Consider the following 20664-nt stretch of genomic DNA (forward strand, 5'->3'; position numbering starts at 1 on the left):
ATGAGCAGTTTTGTCGAGCTTTCCTTTTCGCCGCAGTGCTGTTTCTACACCATGCAGTGATGGTGCTGCAGCTTGGGTTAGGATGCTGTCCACTGTACATCTGTAGAGTGATATGAGTATAGATGTGTATAATCCAGCCTCCTCAGAAAGTAGAGGAGTTGGTGAGCTTTCCCGACTGTGTAGGATGTGTTCTGGGACCATGAGAGATTGTGTGAGATGTGCCCTCCCAGGAGTTTGAAACTGCTTGCTCTTACCACCACTGTGCTGCCAATATAAAGAGGGGTGTGTGTTCTGCTGAAGTTGATAACCATCCCCTCTGTCTTGTTGACTTTGAGGAAGAGGTTATTTGCCTGGGGGCAGGCCTTGAGCTCTTCCACCTCCTCTCTGTTGACCGCCTCATCGTTGTTGGTGGTGAGAACACAAAGGTGTAATTTGATGTTCTAATCAAAAGAGAGCACCATCCAAATGAACTGAAAATGTCGTACCCTTTCCTCCTAATGCAATATCTCTCCCAGAGCAGTTGTTTTTGCATGTTTATTGTCAGGATATGTTCAAAGCCATTTGGACAGTTACATGGATAGAGGGATTTGGGCCATACATGTAGGTAACTGGGACTAGCTCAGCTGGCAACTTGCATTGGCATGGACGAACTGTGCCAATGGCCCTGTTTCCATGTTGTGTAGCTCTATGAGTGCTATATTTGAAGAATTAACACCACTTTTTTTGCTTGGACAAGACTCATTAATAATTTTATAAGGTGTGATGGGACAAAATCCATGGTTCCAAACTCATTGTTTCTGGTTTAAGATGGCACTGGTGAATCTCACTGGTGGCTAATGAAAGAAGGAAAACAACTAAATACTTGTTAATCACTCTTTTTTGGTAAGCGATCATCTCAAACAATAGTCTGTAATTTCCCTTTGGACTTGGGAGGCAATTCGATGTGGCAGAACCGAGGTGTGGCAGTGGGCTTGTTGCCAAGAGTGAGGTAGACCCGATTTAGGCACTGGGCCAAATTGCAAACGTTAGGAACAGGTCAAACTGAGGCAGAGGGACCAGCCCCAGAGCGAATCGAAGCGATTGAACTCGATGTTTGGATGATGATATAGGTACCGGGTCAGATTGGGTATTGCGGACCGAAGCCAGGGTCGGGCTGGTTCAGCTTGTTACTCCACTCTGTGTTGAACCACGTGTCTGTGGACAGGACAGTCTATGAGGACTTAAGTTCAGAACACTAATTGCTTGCAATATTTCTTTTTCTCCCTTCATATTGGGTGTTTGATAGTCTTGTTTTATGAATTTTGGGCGGGGGGGGGGTTACTTTGTTTGTGACAGCCTGTTAGGAGATGAATCTCAAGGTTTTACTTTGATAATAAATATACTTTGAACTTATTAAAATGTGTGAACTTTTACTCATTATTATAAAAATTAGAATTTATAGTTAAAACATCAAACATCGATCATGTTAAACCAAACAGCCCCCTTTAACAGAAGGGGAGGAGGGAATGGGTGGGGAAAAAGGGAAGTTTAGGAAAAGTGATGCAAGTCCTTCATTGCTGAATGGATTCCAATGGACCAACAATTTTACAATTTTCAAAGAGCTTACAAACCCATACCAGTTGCTTGTGCAATCAGCACCCATCGCTTTGGAGGAAGAATTTAGATCCTTTGCGGGGAAACCTGAGGGTCTATTCACAGCAGCCAGAATATCCTGAAATGAAAGAAAAGGATCATTGCAACACAGAATCTTAAATATTATGTGGAAATGGGTGCAACAGAATTTTCAAATCCTCGCAATAGACTACTGAACTATATAGATGGTTCAGACAGAGTTTTCTTAAATTATTTTCTCCTTTTTAACTTCTGTAACAGAGAAAGGACATTTTTGGCTGCAGTGCCAAGTCTAATGTTTGTCAGCCAGCAGCACACAGGTATTCTTTTCCATCAGGAGTTACTGGGGGCAGGAATTCCATCATTCCCCAGACACGGACTACACTTGGGGTCAATTAACTCAGCAGAGTTGGGTTTGAGCCATAAACTTTCCTGGAACCAGTCTTATCTAGTGAGTAGCACACACAAAATGCTGGAGGAACTCAGCAGGTCAGGCAGCATCTATGGAGAGGAATAAACAGTCGACGTTTCGGGCCGAGAGCCTTCATCAGGACCTGATATCCTGATGAAGGGTCTTGGCCTGAATTGTCAGCTGCCCATTCCTCTCCATAGATGCTGCCTGACCTTCAGAGCTCCTTCAGCATTTTGTGTGTGTTGCTCTGGTTTTTCAGCATCTGCAGAATCTCTTACATTTATTATCTCCTTACTTGTAATCCTGTTGAAGTGAATATTGGTCACAATGGGTCAATGAATATTTGGTAGCAATGGATGCAGGGGAGAGGTTTGGTGGTGGGAATATCATATGGATTTTATCCAGTCACTGACTACACACACATTTGCATTGTGCCATCATAACAGTCAATGCCTTCTGCATTCTCCCTGGCTTCAGTGAGTGAGCACTCCCACCTCATCTAGATGCAATATCAACTGATGGATCAAATGAACTTCAGGCCGTAGGAACGAAATGACTAATGTAATGTCCCAGGGCAAGTGTCAGTGTTGCATTTCATTCCAGTCGTAGGATATTCTTCCACATTTAAAATTTTAGGCTAGTAGAGGAAAATATATGCACTCAGGTTCCTCTGTTCCTGCACACCTTTTAAAGCTACACTGTTTAGTCAGAATTGTCTCCTTATTCTTTCTGCCAAAAGTGTGTCAATTAATAATGCCACTTGTCTGCCCACTGAACTTCTTGCAGTCTGTTACTATAGTCCACATTTTGAAACTTTCCATCACTCACATGTTTGAAATGTTACTCCATAACCCATGTCTAAGTCATTAGTATATATGAAAATCAGGCATGTGGATGCTTTAGTACAGGCTAATATGAAAAATCTTAAAATATACGGTAGAGATGAAAGGCATAGAAATGGACACTTTTGGTCCACATTTGATATCTCTCTATGTTAATGCTATCTGCCCACACTGCTGTCTACACCTTTCCTACCCAACTTCTTACCCAAGAGCCTTTCAAATGTGGTGACTGTACTCGTCTCCACCATCTTCTCTGGCTACCTGTTCCAGATATTCACCACTTTTTGTATGAAACACCTACCTCTTGGATTGCCTTTAAACTTCTCTCTCATTGCTCTATGAAAAAGTTCCTGCCTATCCTATCTATGCCCCTCATAACTTTATAAATCTTATAAGGTCAGGAGACTGTGTCAGAAAATTCTTCACGTGGCATGCTAAATATATGTAAGGATCTTCTTGATAGATTAACAGGGAAAAAAACTGAAATCACTTAACTTCATTTTTGCAACAGCAGATGGTGGGATCATTCAATTTGGGAGAACCAGGATGGGATAATTTACCTTCCTCTTGTCAACAAATACCCTGTCTGATCAAGTCAATGCACTGGAAAGTTGACAGGAAAGATTTTCCCAATGTTTTCTTTTTTTTAATATATTGACTTTCTGTCATGAAATAATGACATACTACTTTGTACCCAGATCTGATTTTATCTCTTCATACATCATGAAGTTAAAAAATTTGAACCCAAACGCTACTTTGAGAAATTGTCTAGGCTGTGATTGTCAACAGACTGTGACTGTGCACATTAGGAAACAAAATTCTTTTCATCTCTCAAGTGCACAAAATACTGAAATCTGCTGACAATCTACATTCAGAACATAAATTAAAGAGCAAATTGGCTTTAAAATTATAGCACACAGGAAAATAGTTAAACATTTTTTATGTTCAGAAACAAGATTTTCACTATCCATAACAAGCAGTGGTATTTGAAACCATTTTACCTTGACTGGGAATTTTTGATTTAACAGTGATAATTTGCATTTTTGTTTTCCGACTCACAAACAAGGTGCAGACAAGGGCAGCAAATGTGTGCATGCTGAGAGATTATCTGGTCATCAGTTCTAATTTTATACTCTGTGCAGTTTAGTGACCAGTCCAATTACATTATTTATATTGATTGCAGAATGTATTGTATTCAGGAATGAAGTTGGCCAGATCAAATTCTGATGGCTTGAAGAAAGGAATCTTAAGGAGATCACCTTGAGTTCCTGCAGTGTAATCAAAATTGTTTTCAAACACTTCAAGTCTTTAGTATTTTTCAATATTACCAAGCACTTATTTTAAAATATCATTCTAATTTCTCTGCTTTTGGGAAGTACTATGCCAGTTCTGTGCTAATATTAAATTTAACCAGAGTTTGAACCCAAATGAATAAACATCTCTTCAAGCTATTGAACAAGCATTGCAATTCTCAAGCAATGCTCTGTGCGGCTACCGTAAGACCATAAGACATAGGACCAGAAGTAGGCCATTCGGCCCATTCAGTCACGGCTGATTCATCATCCCTCCCAACCCCATTCTCTTGCCTTCCCCCCTATACATTTGACACTCTTACTAGTCAAGAGCCTGTCAATCTCTGCTTTAAATATACCCAATGACACAGCTGTCAGTGGCAATGAATTCCACAGATTCACCACGCTGTGGCAGAAGAACTTCCTCCTCATCCCTGTTGTAAAGGGACGTTCTCTTATTCGGAGGCTGTGTCCTCTGGTTCTAGACTCTCCCACCATAGAAATCATTCTTCTCCACATCTACTCTATCTAGGGTGTTCAATATTTGATAGGTTTCCATGAGATCTAAACTCCATCAAGTACAGTGCAGGACTCCAAGTGCAGTCTGACCAATGCCTCATAAAGCCTCAGAATGACATCCTTGCTCTTATATTCTAGTCCTCTCAAAATGAATGTTGACATTGCATTTGCCATCCTTACCACTGACTCAACCTGCAAGTTAACTTCAAGGAATCTTGCACAAGGACTCCCAAGTCCCTTTGCATTTCTAATTTCTGAACTCTTTTCCCTGTTTACAAAACATCTGCCACTTCTTTGCCCCTTCTCTTAATTAGTCTAAGTCCTTCTGCCGACTCCCTGCTTTCTCAACACTAGCTACCCCATTCTTTGTATAGTTCACAAACTTGGCTACAAAGCCATCAACTCCATCCTTCAAATGATAGACATACAATGCTAAAAAAGACGATCCCAACAACAACCCCTGTGGAACACCACTAGTCGCTGGCAGCCAATCAGAAAAGGCCCCCTTTACTCGCACTGCTTGCCTGCTGCCAGTCAGCCAATCTTCTATCCATGCCAGTTATCTTTCCTGTAAGACCATGGGCTCTTCTTGAGCAGTCTCATATGCAGCACCTTGTCAAAGGCTTTCTGAAAAACCAAGTAAACAATATCCACTGACTCTACTTTGATAATCTTGTCTGTTATTTCCTCAAAGAATTCTAACAGATTTGTCAGGCAAAATTTCCCCTCGAGGAAACCAGACTAACTTTGGCTTATTTGATCATTTGATCAGACTAATTTCCTTCTTTAGTCTCCCTCCACTTCTTAAAGAGTTGAGTGACATTTGCAATTTTCCAGTCCTCTTGAACCATACCAGAATCTAGTGATTCTTGAAAGATCACTACTAATGCCTCCACAATCTCTCCAGCCACCTCTTTCAGAACGAATCTCAGAATAATACCTCAATTATAATGGTGTCATGAGAACCAGTGCAACATGATGACTGACACTAAGGACTGATAAATACCGGTGCTATTCATCGACACAGACAGATAAAAACCCATAATGAGAGGATGCAAGTAATGGGTCGTTTGGGATTACAAAGGATTTCCTGAAAGCCAGTAGTCTGGTATTCTAACTATTGAGAGTTAGTTGGAGTCATGCAAATTCTTTTATGATTATCTTTAAGATTGTCAAGCATGTATGTTTCCTTAAGACTTGAATTTTTCTTTAACCTCACAGTGCTATCTCAGAGTACTGAAATGTTATGGTTTATCCAGTTATGTTATATGGCTCAGAATGTTGGACAATATCTAGTAACATGAGGAAATGAATTGTAGCAGCAGAGATGTGGTTTTTGAGGAGGATGCAAAGAATATCATGGATGAAACGAATATCTAACGAGGATGGCACGAACAGAGCAAACACAAAAAGAGAAATAATTTATGAGATCATGAAAAGGCAACATAACTTCATTGGACATGTGATTAGGAAAGAGGAGTTAGAATGCACGGTAATTATGGGAAAGATTGAAGGGAAGAAAGCAAAAGGAAGACAAAGACAAATGATGATGGGGACAGCAGCCAGAGAATTGGAAATGAATACCAATGAATTGATCCACTTGACCCGAAACAGGAGAGTGTGGGCCATGGCAGTCAAAGCTCAAACTGGGCATGGCACCTGATGATGATGATGATGATGCTATCTCATTCTTAAGTTTGTGCATGTCACAGAACAGTGGAAGTGGAACATTCCGGAATGTCACTAATGGATTGGCTAAACAGGCACACACGTGGCAGATGCAATTTAATGCAGGTCAGGGCGAAGAGATGCACTTCTGGAGAAACGACATAGGCGAGCAGAATTGTTGATATCAATGGTTCCCTGTAATTTTGATGAAAACCCCATTTGTCCATAAAATGACCATCCCCACAATGATGTCACAATGTGTTCCTTTCAAAGAATTGGGGCTGTCCAATGGGTTCCTAGTATCGCTGATGGCTGGGACAGCTGCCATCCAAAGCATGGTATTTTCATTTATTCAGACATTTTGTGAACTCTAATTAGGTTACTTGAAAGGGGAAAAGCTGTTTTTTTCATACAGGTGCACTGAAAAAACCATAAAATTTAAAGTTAAAATGGTTGCCAGAGTTAAGAGGCACAAATGAAATAGAAGTAAATCAGATGGAACACTGAGAAATTAATTGGGTGTACCTGTAATGGTACTTGTGAGTGAGACAAACAGTCCATTTAAATGTGATGTTTCCTTTCTGTGTTGTCACATAACTGAAATTTCAGAACAACTCTAATTTGCCATCATATTGGGATCTTTATATACCTTTCATTTTGCCGGACACTTTGGAAAATCTGATTAAGTACATCCCAGAATATTTTCCATTGAAGGGAATAAACCCTTTCAATGTTGTTGCGTGAAGTAGTTTGCACCAGTGTTTCATTATTTATTGTAAATAAATGCTGCAATCTAGTGCGAGATACAAGATGCTGGAGGAACTTGGTGGTCAGGCAGAGTTCGTGGAGGGATGTGGTCGGTCCACGTTTCAGGTTGAAACCCTTCCACCATTTCCCTCCACGGATGCTGCCTGCCTAGCTGTGTTCCTCCAGTCTTTTGCATGTTGCTCCAGATTCCAGCATCCTCATTCTCTTGTGTTTCAGAGTTCCTCCAGTATTTGTCTATTATTCTCCTCAGTGAAGGTCACATGAGGAATATAACTAGGAAGCCTTCCAGGCTGCACCCTCCTGTCCCCATGAAGGTGTGTTGCAGGCTGGGTGGGCGGATGTTTAGGGGGAAAGAGCTTGTCCCAGGAGCACACGGCACCCACCTGAGAAACCATCTGGGTGGAAGGCGATGATCTGGAGCGAGTGTGGATGGTGACGGGGTTGTCGGCCCTTTCCAGCAAGTTATCGGCGGACGCAAACTTGCCCGAGTTCCTCGGGGACGACTGCCGGTCAAAGGGGGACGGAGATGGCTGCTGGCCTGAGGCCTGGCGGGTAAGGCGGGAAGCCCGCCCGGCGTCGTGGGGTGGCGGCATTCTGTTCAGCGTCAGCTCGGAGCCGTAGCGCCTGTCGAAGCCGGCTCGGGGCTGGTTGGGCAGCGAGGCGGGGCAAGGAGGCTGGCAGCTGCCGGTGGGGCTCACCTCGCACAGGGAGCTGAGGCTGGAGCAGGAGCTGAGGCTGCAGACATCGCGGGACGGCTGCAGGTAGACGCTATGCGAGCGTTCCCTGGCAGCGGGGGTGAGCTGCTCGGGCAGCTGTGGCCTCCTGCCCGTCTTGCGGTGCATGTAGTCGGCCAGCGCGTTCTGCTGCAGCTGCTTGAGCTCGGGCCGGGACAGGTTGACGGTGGACATGGTGCGGACATCGCGCTCGAAAAGCCGCCGCCTGTCGGCCACTGAGCGCAGCTCGGCCGCGTCGGGCAGGGTGAAGGTCTGGTTCTTCTGCTGCGGGTCGCTCACTCCCAGCTCGTTGAGCTTCTCCGGTTCTGAGTAGGATCGCTTTTTCTGCTCAGCTGTCAGCCGCTTCCTGCTGCCGATGCGGGCTACCTGCGGGCCGGCGTGCGCCTCGCGGAGCTCTGCGGCAGTCTGCCTCTCCTCGGTCGGGGTCATACAGTGCCTCTCCCGTGGTGCGTGCAGCAGCCTGACCTGGGAGGCTGAGCCCACGTGGGCCGAGGCCGGTCGGTCCAAAGCCTTTGGCTTGTTCAGGTAGGGAGGGGTTAAATCCAGATCCTTGCGGCGAAAGGAGGTGGCCCGGAGCACCTTGCTCTGAGCATCCTTCAGACTGTTCCTGTAAGCTCGGTTAAAGGCATTGTCAGGAGGAGAACCCGCAATGTCATCTTCCCAGAGCGTGTCCCGCTCACCCTTCTCCATCAGCTGGAGAGAGCTTCTGCTCTTGCTGAGTTGTGGGCCCTTGTTTGCAATAGGAATTGGTGCCCTGTCGTTCCTCTGAGCAGCTTTAGCAGGCAAATGCAAATCCCTGTCCTGGCGCCTTGGGTCCTCTGAGCTAATGCTCTCATCTCTGCTCTCGCACGCCAGGTGGTGAAGCATTGGGGTCTTGTCTGCAGTTATCAGGGTCATCATTGGAGCCGCTGGCTGTCTGGCTGGTTGGGGATCAGTTACCCTGTTCAGAACATCATCCAGGTTGTTTAGTGAATTCCTTGAACTGGAAGACTGACTTAACCTGGCCGAGTGTGGTCCCAAGTAAACTCCTCGTGCATTCGGAACTCTCTCATCGTGTTCTCGTTGTTCGATCATATTGACAGCCTCCAGGACCGAGGAGCGTTTGGTAATTTCGGGTTTTGTAAACTGCCTGCTCTGGGAACTTTGGCTGCTGCTGGAACTGTACCTGGATCTCCCGGATTCGGGTCTGCCCTGCTGTTCCTGGCATGGACTCTCCTCCTGAAACTTTGGCTGAACAGTGCTGCTTACTTCACCATAGCGTTTAGGGCCTGGTTGTTTTTCGTAGTTTCCCCAGTGGTCAGAGGCCTGCTCTTTCCTGTCGTGGTCCAGCTTCTGCGATAATCTGTTCTCACTGTAACGTTCCCACTGTGAGGTTTTTGCATCCAAGTATTGCTGACCACCCTGGGTCATTTTAGTTTCTTGTTGGCTCTGCCAGAAAGGAGAGCTCTGTCTGTCTCCCACCTGCACCCAAGGCGCCTGATTTTCCTGTTCCGCTTTCCACTGGTAAGACTCTCCATCCATCTGACCCCTTCCTTGCCAGCTCTCGGTGTGCTGAACTTTCTCGTTGTCTCTCCTTGTCTGCTGGCCTTGTGCCTGTTCACTGTTTCCAAAAGAATACTGTGCGTCAACTGTACTGGCGCTGAGACCTGACAATATACTTGGACTGGACTTGTACCCAGCATCAGGCAGCAGCGGATTAGAGTCTGCGAAGTTATGCACCTTGTAGTGACTATATTGTCGCTGTGCGTGCTCTGGAACCATCTCGTATTTGTTGCCAGAACCAAGTGCAGCACTGGGTTGGGAAAGACCAGACTTACTGACAATGCTTTCCTCAACATTGCACGGAGCACATTTAGTCCTTTCAGTTGAATTTTGAGCACTGAGTGTATTTTCTCTACTGAGGGCAGGGTACAGTAACCCATTATTATTGCTTTGAAGCATGTTATTGGTTGGAGCCTGTGCATACCGTGGTTCGGGCTGTGGCACAGGATAAATTCCGGTTGGCAGCATGGGTTGACCTGGCTGTGGTGCCTGAATGTAACTGTGCTTGGGTTGAGTAACGGGACTACTTTCAGGGCTCTTCTCCATCACCGTGTTGAGTTGTCCTTCTATAAAGAGAGGCTTCTGTCCAGAAGAGCCCGAGTTGGGGGGAAGAAGCCACACTCCCTTCTGCTGAGGTCGAGTGGGCTTGCTCTGCCCGTCCAGACCTGACCAGGAGGTCGGCTTGTCATGACTTTTGGTCGCCATGAAGCTGTCACTGCGGGTCGGAGGAAGAGGAGGTGCTTTATCATCTGGCTCCAGAAAGCTCCTGCTTGGGTTATTCCACACTGGACCAATACTGTGTCTGTTGCCACTGTAGGGCTTGTAGTAGCTTCTGGGATCAGTCTGGGGCCGACCATTGGAATTTTTTATTGCTGAAGGACAGCTGACCTCACGTTCCTCAGATATTCCTCTGTGGGAGTCATAGACTGTTCTTACATATTTTATATCAGCCTGTCTGATTCCTTCATGTAGACTATTCCTGGAAGGCATGTTTTCCATGGAGTAGGAACGTTCATTACGGAGCGTCGGGGCTGGATATTCAGGAATGCTGGAACTGGTGGAGAAGGAGCTGTAGGCTGAGTCCCTTTTGCTGTGGTGATGAGAAAGCTGATCGATGCTGTTGGTGGACTTAGCAGGTGAGAGGTTGCAAGAGTGATACGGAAGATTAGTATGGTCAAGGCTTTCCATGCTTCCTCTTGAACTATACTGATCAGGACTCCTCCTTAGATACCCATGATCGTAGCCTGAGAGGTCACTGGTAGAGGAACTGGGAAGATAAAATAAAGATATATTGTATAAAAGACAGCCATTGACAAACAGGCAAATTCAAATATAATAAACACCACTACAATGTCCAGAGTATATCCTGCAAGTTGACAAGTGATGAAACCTGAAAGTAAAGGCCAAAGTCATCATCTACATTTGCCGAATATCCTGCATATAATGTCTACATTAGTTTTTGTTTTCTATTCATTTACGGGATATGGGAAATGCCAACACTGATTACTCATCAAATGAGCCAAGCACACCTCTTGCTTCCACACGTGCCAAATCTTTCAGTGTTCTGTTTCGTGTTTGGTCTAGATTCCTGAGTGCCCTTTGTGAGTGAAGGTGGTTGTCTGAAGTCACACAGAGACTGGACCAGATAAGGTCACCAGATCTTCTCTGAAGGACATTGCAACCATCTTGTTTTCTTTAGAACTGTACTGGAAATTTGTGGTCACCAGAACGAGGCCAGCTTTTTATTCCAGGTGTATTTAGTGATTTGAATTAAAACTTTCCAGTTGGCATGACAGGATTGTCCAGGGTTCATGACACTAGCCCAGTAACTTAGTAATTAACTAATTTACTCCTATTTCACATGTGTACTCCTAGGATTTTTGGAAAAAAGTATTTATAGAAATTCCCTTATGTTGGGTGCTCTAAAATTCAATTGTAACTTCAAGTGTACTCCAAAACTTTGTTTATGGATGTACTTGAAATTGACTTTCAATTTTGGGACATATCCTGACTGATATTTGTTCCTCCGATTGGCTCCATTAGAAATCTGTCGAAGCCGACTGAATGATATTACCAAAACTGATGCATGGTTACTTGGACTATTTTCTAGTTCAAAGCTCTTTATCATTAAGGATATCTTCTTAGAAACCACAGATCTCCTTTAACAGTTTAACGTAGTGCTGATCTGAAGCAATGCCTATTAAAACATATACTTACCTCTTTATCTGTATCATTTACACACTCAGATTTCTATTTAAGAATTTTAAGTGATATACATCATAATCAACCATAACTAAAGGCACCAATAATCGGATCACAAGGGGAATGTTGTTCATCTATTAAAATAAAACACTTGGGTATCTGCACAAGATTTTTTGCACCCTGTGCACTTCACTAAGTACCTTTCACTACAAATTCCAGTGTTTACATTTATAATAGTCAATTCATGAGTGAGCTTATTAGATGGCAGTTACACCCTTCCACCTGTTGATGTGCTGCAGAACTACGAATGGGAAAAACGCGTAATGTAATGAATTTACATTGGTAATATTAAAGTGTAGATATGCGAATTGATTATGGAAATATTTTTAATAAAGATCAACAGATGCCTGACTTTAAAATGAGGACTAATTAATAATGTGATGCTGTTAATTTTCCCCATCTTCCAGTTTTCCTTCACCTGAAGACTACTCATCTTGATTAGTGGTGTGCAATATCGTAAATGTAAAACTCTGCAGTATTTGATTTCCTTCATTCACCCATTAAACTAACCAAATAAACAAAGAATCAGCTCTCTGCTCTTAACTGATGCTTAATTACGTCTGATTCATCTTCCCATTGTTGCTGACCTATATATTAATCACTTTTACAATGAACTTAAGTCTAAATCCCTTCATCCCTGTGACACTAACAGCCTAATATATTGTTCCACATTATCCCATCTTCTAACATTTCTGTTTATATCGCATTAATGGCAGAGTATTTTCACTGATTTATTCTTGCTCTCTAGAATTCATTTAGATCAACATTTTGCCCTAATTCTTATATTACAGCACGCATTTCTTCCTTAATTCATTTTGTCTAATTTCCCACTTCAGTGAGGCACAGTGGGATATTTCCTGTGTTGTTCTGGCAGATGTTGTTTCTTTAGTTACAATATTTGCATTTTTCCTTCAAACCGCTTTGGTGCATAATAGCTACTTAAATCTGGAATGGATTCAGCAGATGAACATGGCCCCATCTACGTACTTCTAAAAAAAGATGTAAATGACAGAGCAAATGATTTGGATTGAATGGCTTCTTGTTGTTCCTACACAAGCTACAAAGACCTGCATAAATATGCCAAAGTTACAAAGTCTCCATAGACTGTGGAATAAAAAGCTCACTTTGTTTAATTCCACAGTGAATGGAGGAGTGGATGAATTCCAGACTTAGCACTGTGCAATTAGAAACCAAATATTACCCAGGAATCACTTTTCTCTGTAAGTTGCATGTACCCAGCAACGGATGACATCACTGTGGTTCTTCAACGTAACAGCAGCTCACAGATTCCTTCACTACAGAACAAAGGCTTGCAATCTGAGCAGTCCCCAAAGCACTTGTATGAAATTAATTATGTTTAGTGGTAAATATAGTAACCAAGATCTTTTACAAGGAGCTGATGATTTCAGAAAAGAGGAATTAAAATAAAACAATAGTTGAACAATAGTAAAAGAAAATTGCATGGTTTATTTACTGTAACTGCTTAAAAGAAAACAAGTCATTTGGCAGATGGGCTTAGGCTAAATTAGAAATGACAATAGTAGGATGCGGGCCACTGAAAGTTTGATTAGAGATGGATTTTGAGAGTTTTAAAGGATGAAGAGTGTGCTGGTGATTGTTAATGAGTAAATTCCAGATGATGGGACATAAAACAACCTACATCAAATTTGTTTCTGTCGATGGAAAATATCCCAAGCTTGTGATGGAAAAGATTAGACACTGTTCAAATGAACAGACTCAAAAACTTGCTGTGAGGGGGAAGGGTTGTTTAAACAGTAGGAAAGGGGATAGGGTTGGTGGAAAGTGCCTCATGCGGGTTTGCAGATGTGTACCGATGTAGATTTTAGTATGGTGGGATGAAGTGAGGGAAGGAGCCAAAATCACAATGTTCAAGAGAAGAGATGGTTTGCTGGAGGGTCTAGTGGATATGAAAATGGGGACAAAAGTTTTAATTTGATAGATTAGGAGATTAAGTAAGTGATAGCAAGGAAGATGGGTGTGCAGGATTCAATAATGGTTAGGGCATGACCAAAGGTTTGTGCAGGATTGGGTAATGAGAGGCAGCTGAGGAGATCATTACACTGCTCATGTTTGAAGGCATCGCTGAAATATCCAGTGGCAAAGAGGCTAAGTCATGGGTGGTTACAAAAAATGATGTATGGGTTCTTGTGACAGAAATATTCTAGAGTCGAAAACTTCGATCTGGGAAATGCAAGTTACCACGACAGGGAGCAGTTTAGTTCTGCCTGAAGCAGCAACAAGGGGGAAGGATAGAAACAACGGTAAAGGATCAGAGTTTACAGCAGGATCTAAAGACCAGTTCAGGTCTTCCCAATTCGCAGATGGTGGAAGTTAAGGTTCATTCCAGACTGGATGTTGGTCAAGGAGTTGGACAACACAGTGGTAAGGAATGGACCGTGGAAGGCAGCACAGTTTGTGTTAAAACAGCTCTCACATATGGGAACTAGCCCCATGGCTTTGTACATCTTTATGTTATGGTAATTCAAATGTCTAATCCTATGATCAGATACATTTCTGGAAGCAAATCAGCACAGTTCCAATTCCCAGTACACTGGGAGAACAGGTCAGGAAGAGATTAATTAACCACATTAAAGATTGTGGAGTGTAAAAATATACCACTGTCACTTTTATAGAGAATATTATTCATTGTTTCTTCTGTTTGAACATTGTACTGTATAGAGACGTGATTCTAACTGTTTCGTAAGGTAAAAATAGAATGGTTTATGGTAACATCTCCAAGAGGACCACAACCTTGTTATTGGGTTTGGAGGCTTGTGTACCTCAATGACCCAGAGTGCTATTTTGGCTGGAGTCAGGGCTTTATGCTTTGGCTCTTGGTAGGGTCACTCATGCCAAAGAGGTCAAGGGGTAGAGGCCAGACTAAGAGTGGTCCGTTGGCCCTCCAAGTTCAGGGGTTCAGCTCAGGGCTATCAACGCCGAAAAGTCAATTATTACAGAAACAGCAATGAAGCATCCTTCTATACAGACAGAGATGGAAGACCTTCATTGCTGCTCTAACGGGCAGATATGTTAGGGCAATAGGAATGGACTTGGGAAGCAATAGCAAGATTATAGACTTTGAAGTAAAATATTCTGAAAATGGGACAATGTTGTAAAGGCATGGAAGTTGTGGTCTGTTCAACAAGGTATAGGATTTGCAGTGAAAACGGGTTGAGCCGTAGGGTGGGAGAGGGTAACAAGGGAGTAGTTTAATGACAAGACAACCAAAGCTAGAGTTATTATTGTGTATTGAGGGCTTAGGCCAACATAATGGCCAGTTTTGACCTAGGAGGGAGAAGCAATGTGATGTTTGACATGATCAAATATTACAGGGATGGTTAAACTACTTATAAGAGTAGATATGCTTATGTATGTATTCCTTACTTGGGTAGGGTGAAAAGAGTATTTCCTTTTTTTCAATGATATCCACATTTGATTAGAAGAAAAGGGCTGCTTAATCTTTTCTGCAGCAGTAATTAGAAACTGATATAAATGGAAAATAAGTAGGAATAATTGATTTTTATCCTTTTAGATCCTTTTTCATGAAGACTTTGAATACAGGAAAGCAGTGCAACATGATAGTGGTGGACTGGGTCAAGTACTAATAACTTCTGCACCACATACCCTATTAACTTCTCTAAAGGCAGTCAACTGCTTTTGAGATGGCAGCAGGTATCCATTACGTCATCAGGATGGTCAGTTTTCATGCCAGTGGTGAGTGTCAGACATTCAGGGGACAATGAGGAATATCGTAGCAAAATCCAGTCCTATCCTCACTCGAAATATACACGTTTTTCAGAGAGGCTATTGGAAGTCAACTGGGAACAGGGTGCTGCAAACGGACTCAATGACACAAAGGGTCAATGTCCTCAGGATCCTGTCACCTCACTAGTTATCATCAGCTCATAGAGGAAAATATGTTGTACTTTCGAAAGTTACATTTAATTTTGTTCCAAATGAATATTAAACTGAAAGTCAATACCAGAGAACACTGTTTTAAGGGAGGGAGGAAAATTTAGAAGCAGGTTTTTTTACACAGAGAGCGGTAGGTGCCTGCAATGCACTATGGGGGGGGGGGAGGGTAGAAGCTGATACAAAAGTGACATTTAAGAGACTCTTAGAGAGGTACATATATGTAAGAAAAATGAAGGGTTAATGGCTATTAGGCAGGAAGGGTTAGATTGATTGTGGAGTAGGTTTATACAGGTTGAAGAATGTTCTGGACTGAAGGATCCATACTGTGATGTACTGTTCTAATGTTCAACAAGAAGGCAAGAAAAGTAGATTTCTTATGAAATGTAGTTATATGGTTATTTGTTTGTGGTTAAATAGTTGAGTGAGGGTCTCCGTCGGCCAGAGTTGACCGTGGATCTTGCATCCTAGCTGTCTAGATACGCGAACCTGGGCAGTACGATTCGGAGAGCAAGCTGTTGCCCACGTAACAAGCTCCCCCTCTCCACACGTGATGAAGCCAAAGGAATGGCAGAGATCGCTGGTTTGGTACCAGCAGCATTGCACACTATAAATATAAATATTTATATACCTCATAAAATGACATAAATCTTAACACCTAGTATTCACTTGTTGGACACCTAATTATGCAAAACTGTGCTCAGATAACATTTCTAATTCTGTCCTATGGCTATCTTGAAACAGGTAGGCATGGTGATGAACTTTTGTGTGCAGACAAACCAGTGGGTCCGCCATAGATCCAGTCTCAGTGCAGTTTCATTTCAAGTAAGGCTGTGTCATTACCTCATGTTTTTCCAAAGCTACACCTCACCTTCAAAAACTTCCCACTACTAATCTACATGATCAAAGAGAAATGATCAACATAATTGCCTCCATTCCAGAACCAAATTCTTCTTCTCTTGTTCTTCGTAAGCCTATGTGGGGCATAGGCTGCCGACAACAGCTCTCAGAGTCCTCTGTCCTGGCTAGTCTTTCAAGTTGCCCCACGTGTAGCCCATCTTTGAAGATCATTCTTCTCCCAGGGGTAAGGTCTTTGAAGCTTCTGATGGTGTATCTGGGTTTTTACAGGATAGAGTTGCTAGCCCCAAGCCAACACTCCTCCTTTGCGCAGCAGGGCTCGGGACCATCCACGGTAGAGTTTTCCAGAACCAAGGTCATTCACTCATTGGGCTGCAGTATTCAGATTGCATTGCACATCTACATGCTTGTGAGCTTAGCACCACAGTATTATCTATTTGTTCAAAGAAGCACATCAGAGAATGGGACTACACAATACTTGCAAAACAAGGATTCTGTACCAATTTGCTGTTCCTATACAACACTGTCCATGACAATACAAGGCTGACGAGGAAAAGACTTCGCATATTTTAGGAGTTACTCCTCAGCAAAGGCAAAGGTTGATGATGGAATTCACCTTTGTCTTCATTATGCCAGCATACTCTTTGGCTACCTGAGGGAAAGGATCTGAAGATCAAGAACTTAGACTGAGTATTAAACTCATGGTGTGCTAATTCCCTGCTTCCTGATTTCTGAGATGTGGATTACATGCAGCAGACACCTCAAAGCCCTAGTGATTTATCACCAACTCTTGATCCCACAAAATCCTTCAAATCCACTATCAGGAAAATCAAACCAACATCAGAGCTCCTTTTCAAGTGTTGACTCCTTACTAACACTTGGTTGGGTCTGATGGTCAGGTCATGTCTTTTACATGCCCAACATCACACTCCTGAATGAGGTACACTTTTCTGACTTCTAACACAAGAGATTATCAGGAAGCCAAAGAATATGATTCAAAAATATTCTCAAAGACTCCTTGAAAGGGCATAATGTCTGTATTAAATTGTGGGAATCCCTGGTACATGACCCCTCAAAATGGAGGAGCCATTTCTGGAAAGTCCTTGAGAAGATTTGTAGAAGCACATAGAAGCATAGTCTAAACAGGAGAACTAGTATGTCACCTCCCCAGCTATACACCCATTCAGTCAAATGCCTTCTTCCTTTCCTTTTGGACTCCAAATTCAACTCCTCGTCCTCCTCAAACCATAGAACTGTGGTAGAAAAAATCATCTTTGATCTCGAGTTATTGCCTATAAAGAAGACCATGGCCCTCCTGTGACTATCATGAACACAGCAAACGTTGCAGCACCAGAAGGTACTAACGTAATGCACTGTGGAAAAGTAAGGACTTGGCAAAGTGCACGGGTTCACATATTTGTCAACGGATGTAATGCAACCATGTTATCAGGCCATGCTTTAGCAAACACCGTTGGGCATTCAACTAATCAATTAAAAATGTACAGCCTATGCCAAAGCACAGAATTATCAGAAATTTAGTAGTAAAGCAGCAGAGATATTTGTTTTCTGTGAGAAAATAAAAGAAAACTACAACTGAGACACTTCAACCCAAAATAAGAGGACATTTACAGAATTCTCCTGTTATTTAGATTTCATATATTTCTCAGACATAGGTGCAAGGTAGTAACGCCTCTGATTGTTACAGATCACATAGAACATGAGAAAGCAGAAGGGTTTGGTGCGATGATTGTAACAAATCCTTCATTTCCACACCAGTTCTAAGCTATATTTCTGAACCAATCCTAAATTGTGTGGTAACTTGACCTAGATTAACTTGTAAAGTTTAGAAATATTCAGACATTTAAAGTACAACTTTGTTTAACTAGCATGTCATTTTAAGAAAAAAAAATCCTTTGTTGCTGTATGTACAACCTCCAAGATCTCAACATTTTTCCCTTTAAGGTAAACCAATTTAATTTCCTGTTAGGTCTGCTGCAACTAGGCTCACCTTTCAGATTAATAGCATGTAATTAGAAAGGCATAGCCACACACTGTAGATGGAGAGGAAAGAAATTAGAAACAGTGAGGTAATGTGAAAGGAGATACCCAACTGGAACACAGATTCACTATTTCTGAAATTTAGAGTGAGGGTGGTTAGTCTACTGTAATCTTCCATTCTATAAAAAAATGAACTTATGGTAGGCATGCATGGTTAATCAGTGATAGGATTGAATAAAGTTTTAACACACCAGTGTAAATAAACAAATTACATTGGAAGATCATGCACTGAGAAGGGAATTTTCTTTCAACCCGAGCCATTATTACATTGAATATAACTGATGCCACCCACATCCTCTCCTATTCCTTTCCTCATCATTTCCTTCCTATCAAAGCAATGCTACTCATGCCTTAATCAGTATGAGGCCAATCTCCAAGCTTAACTTATATCTTAGATCTCCTTGGTAACTGCTACCTAATTTTCTCAATACATCGCTGGAGTGTACATGCTAGGAGCAGAGAGAAGATGAAACACTATTTAGAAAATATGTTGGATGTTGGGTTCTTCTTTATATTAACATCAGGGATAAGGTTTTAAAACATAATATACAGTACTTTGAAAAATATTACTATTTAGGAATGTCTGGAACTTCAAAATATTTATGAAAATCAATTGTGAATGCTTGTGAGTGTTTAAAGTAAGAGAAATAACTAATCGTTTTGTCCTCCTGTGCTAGCTGATCTTCCTCTTTTGCTGACACCAGAGGTTGTCAAACATTTGCAGATAAAATTACCAATCCATTGCATCATGTGGAAGGGGATTGAATCTGCTCTGAAGAAAACATGCTTTTTTTAAATTCAACTTGGTTTTGTGGGACAGAAACACCCCCCACCCCCACAGCAGATTCTTCTGTTGCCATGATAATACACTGGACTACCACTAACCTGGAATGGTAGGTTTGATGCCAAGGAGTGCTGATCGTGCCCTGAGATATTTGCATCATGCTTGAATCCGGTTGGTTTTCCGCTAATTTTGCGGAATGCCAGGAGTGAGGTCGGGCTGTGGGTTCAGTCCGCCTGTGGAGGCAAATTAAAATGAAGCTTTAGAGTATGTTACAGTAAAACATAAAAAAAATGTGTTCATTTAACAGATTTAATTTTTACATGCTGACCAGTAAATGAATTCTATGTCCCCAGTTAACGTCTATAAGCCTATAATCATGGATTTGCAAAGTGAGGCTTCTCCCTGAATTATTTGCCACATGACAAACACTAGTTTCTGTGCAGAGAAACAGATACTCTAACAACTTCAGGTAATTAATTTTCCAAGTCAGTTTTAATGTTTGCTGATAACACTCTCACTGTGAATTCTTTACTTCATTTAAACCACTTTAAAAATAACATCCCATCATTGTGCGCTTTTATGTTAAAGGCATATAAAGAAAATGTTTCATTCCCAAGGGATGTTATATTCGGTACCATTTCCAGACATGGTTAACAGTAGACATAAGAACAGAATAGAAACTCTGCCGTGAAAGCCAACAATTCAAAGGCAGAATGCCTCTCCTGAATCTCAAACTGAAAACTGATTGAAATTGTCTCATACTCGTTTCCACTTAATAACTTCAGCAGTCAAAAAAAGACTGACATTGCTAAAATAGGCTGATAGTTCAGTATAGATGACTGGACTATCAGACAAGGGGCAGAGTTGCGATCAGTCAAACATGGGAGCCATTCTATAAACCCCCTGCTGGGTTAATTTGATCTTGGCTCTACCACCAGAGTAAAGAAAAATTTCGATTTAATGTCAACTGTTCTTAAAGCTGGATCGGAAGCTAACATATTTTAAAATAAAACTGCCAATCATAGTGAATACCACTTCTGATAAGATTACACAGGTATGTAGCAAAATCTTGCCTTTACGCATCATATTTTAGGACATTTCCAATGACCTTACAGACAATGAAGTATTTCTGAGTGGCAGACCCTAGAGTAAAGTGTGAAAATCAGCACGTAAGTCAGGCAATTACAAACACTAATGGGATCTTGCTTAGATGATTGGTTTTCAACTAATATATTATGTATCAAAACTTGCTTGATTCATCACGTTTGAAGTATGCAATGGAATTTCAAAAGGTAGCTTATGCCAGTAAGCGAGATTCGTATGTGGCACACAAGTAGGCAGGCCATTCGAAAGAGAATGACACCATAGATCTGAACAACAT

The 20664-nt window shown here is 42.1% G+C and overlaps 1 protein-coding gene across 9 annotated transcripts in view; it reads right to left on the reverse strand.

Annotated features, from left to right (window-relative positions):
- Positions 1 to 20664, reverse strand: part of shroom3 (shroom family member 3) — a 457480-nt gene that overhangs the window by 17274 nt on the left and 419542 nt on the right. For all 9 annotated transcript variants that reach the window (XM_063043471.1, XM_063043472.1, XM_063043473.1 and 6 more), the window contains 3 exons: positions 19385 to 19516; positions 7496 to 10655; positions 1617 to 1711 (listed from right to left, as the gene is read on the reverse strand). In XM_063043471.1, coding sequence (XP_062899541.1) covers positions 1617 to 1711; positions 7496 to 10655; positions 19385 to 19516 — 3387 coding nt within the window. The remainder of the gene's footprint in view (positions 1 to 1616; positions 1712 to 7495; positions 10656 to 19384; positions 19517 to 20664) is intronic.

The sequence above is a fragment of the Mobula hypostoma genome, chromosome 3 (assembly GCF_963921235.1).
Source record: "Mobula hypostoma chromosome 3, sMobHyp1.1, whole genome shotgun sequence".
In the NCBI taxonomy this organism is placed as follows: domain Eukaryota; kingdom Metazoa; phylum Chordata; class Chondrichthyes; order Myliobatiformes; family Myliobatidae; genus Mobula; species Mobula hypostoma.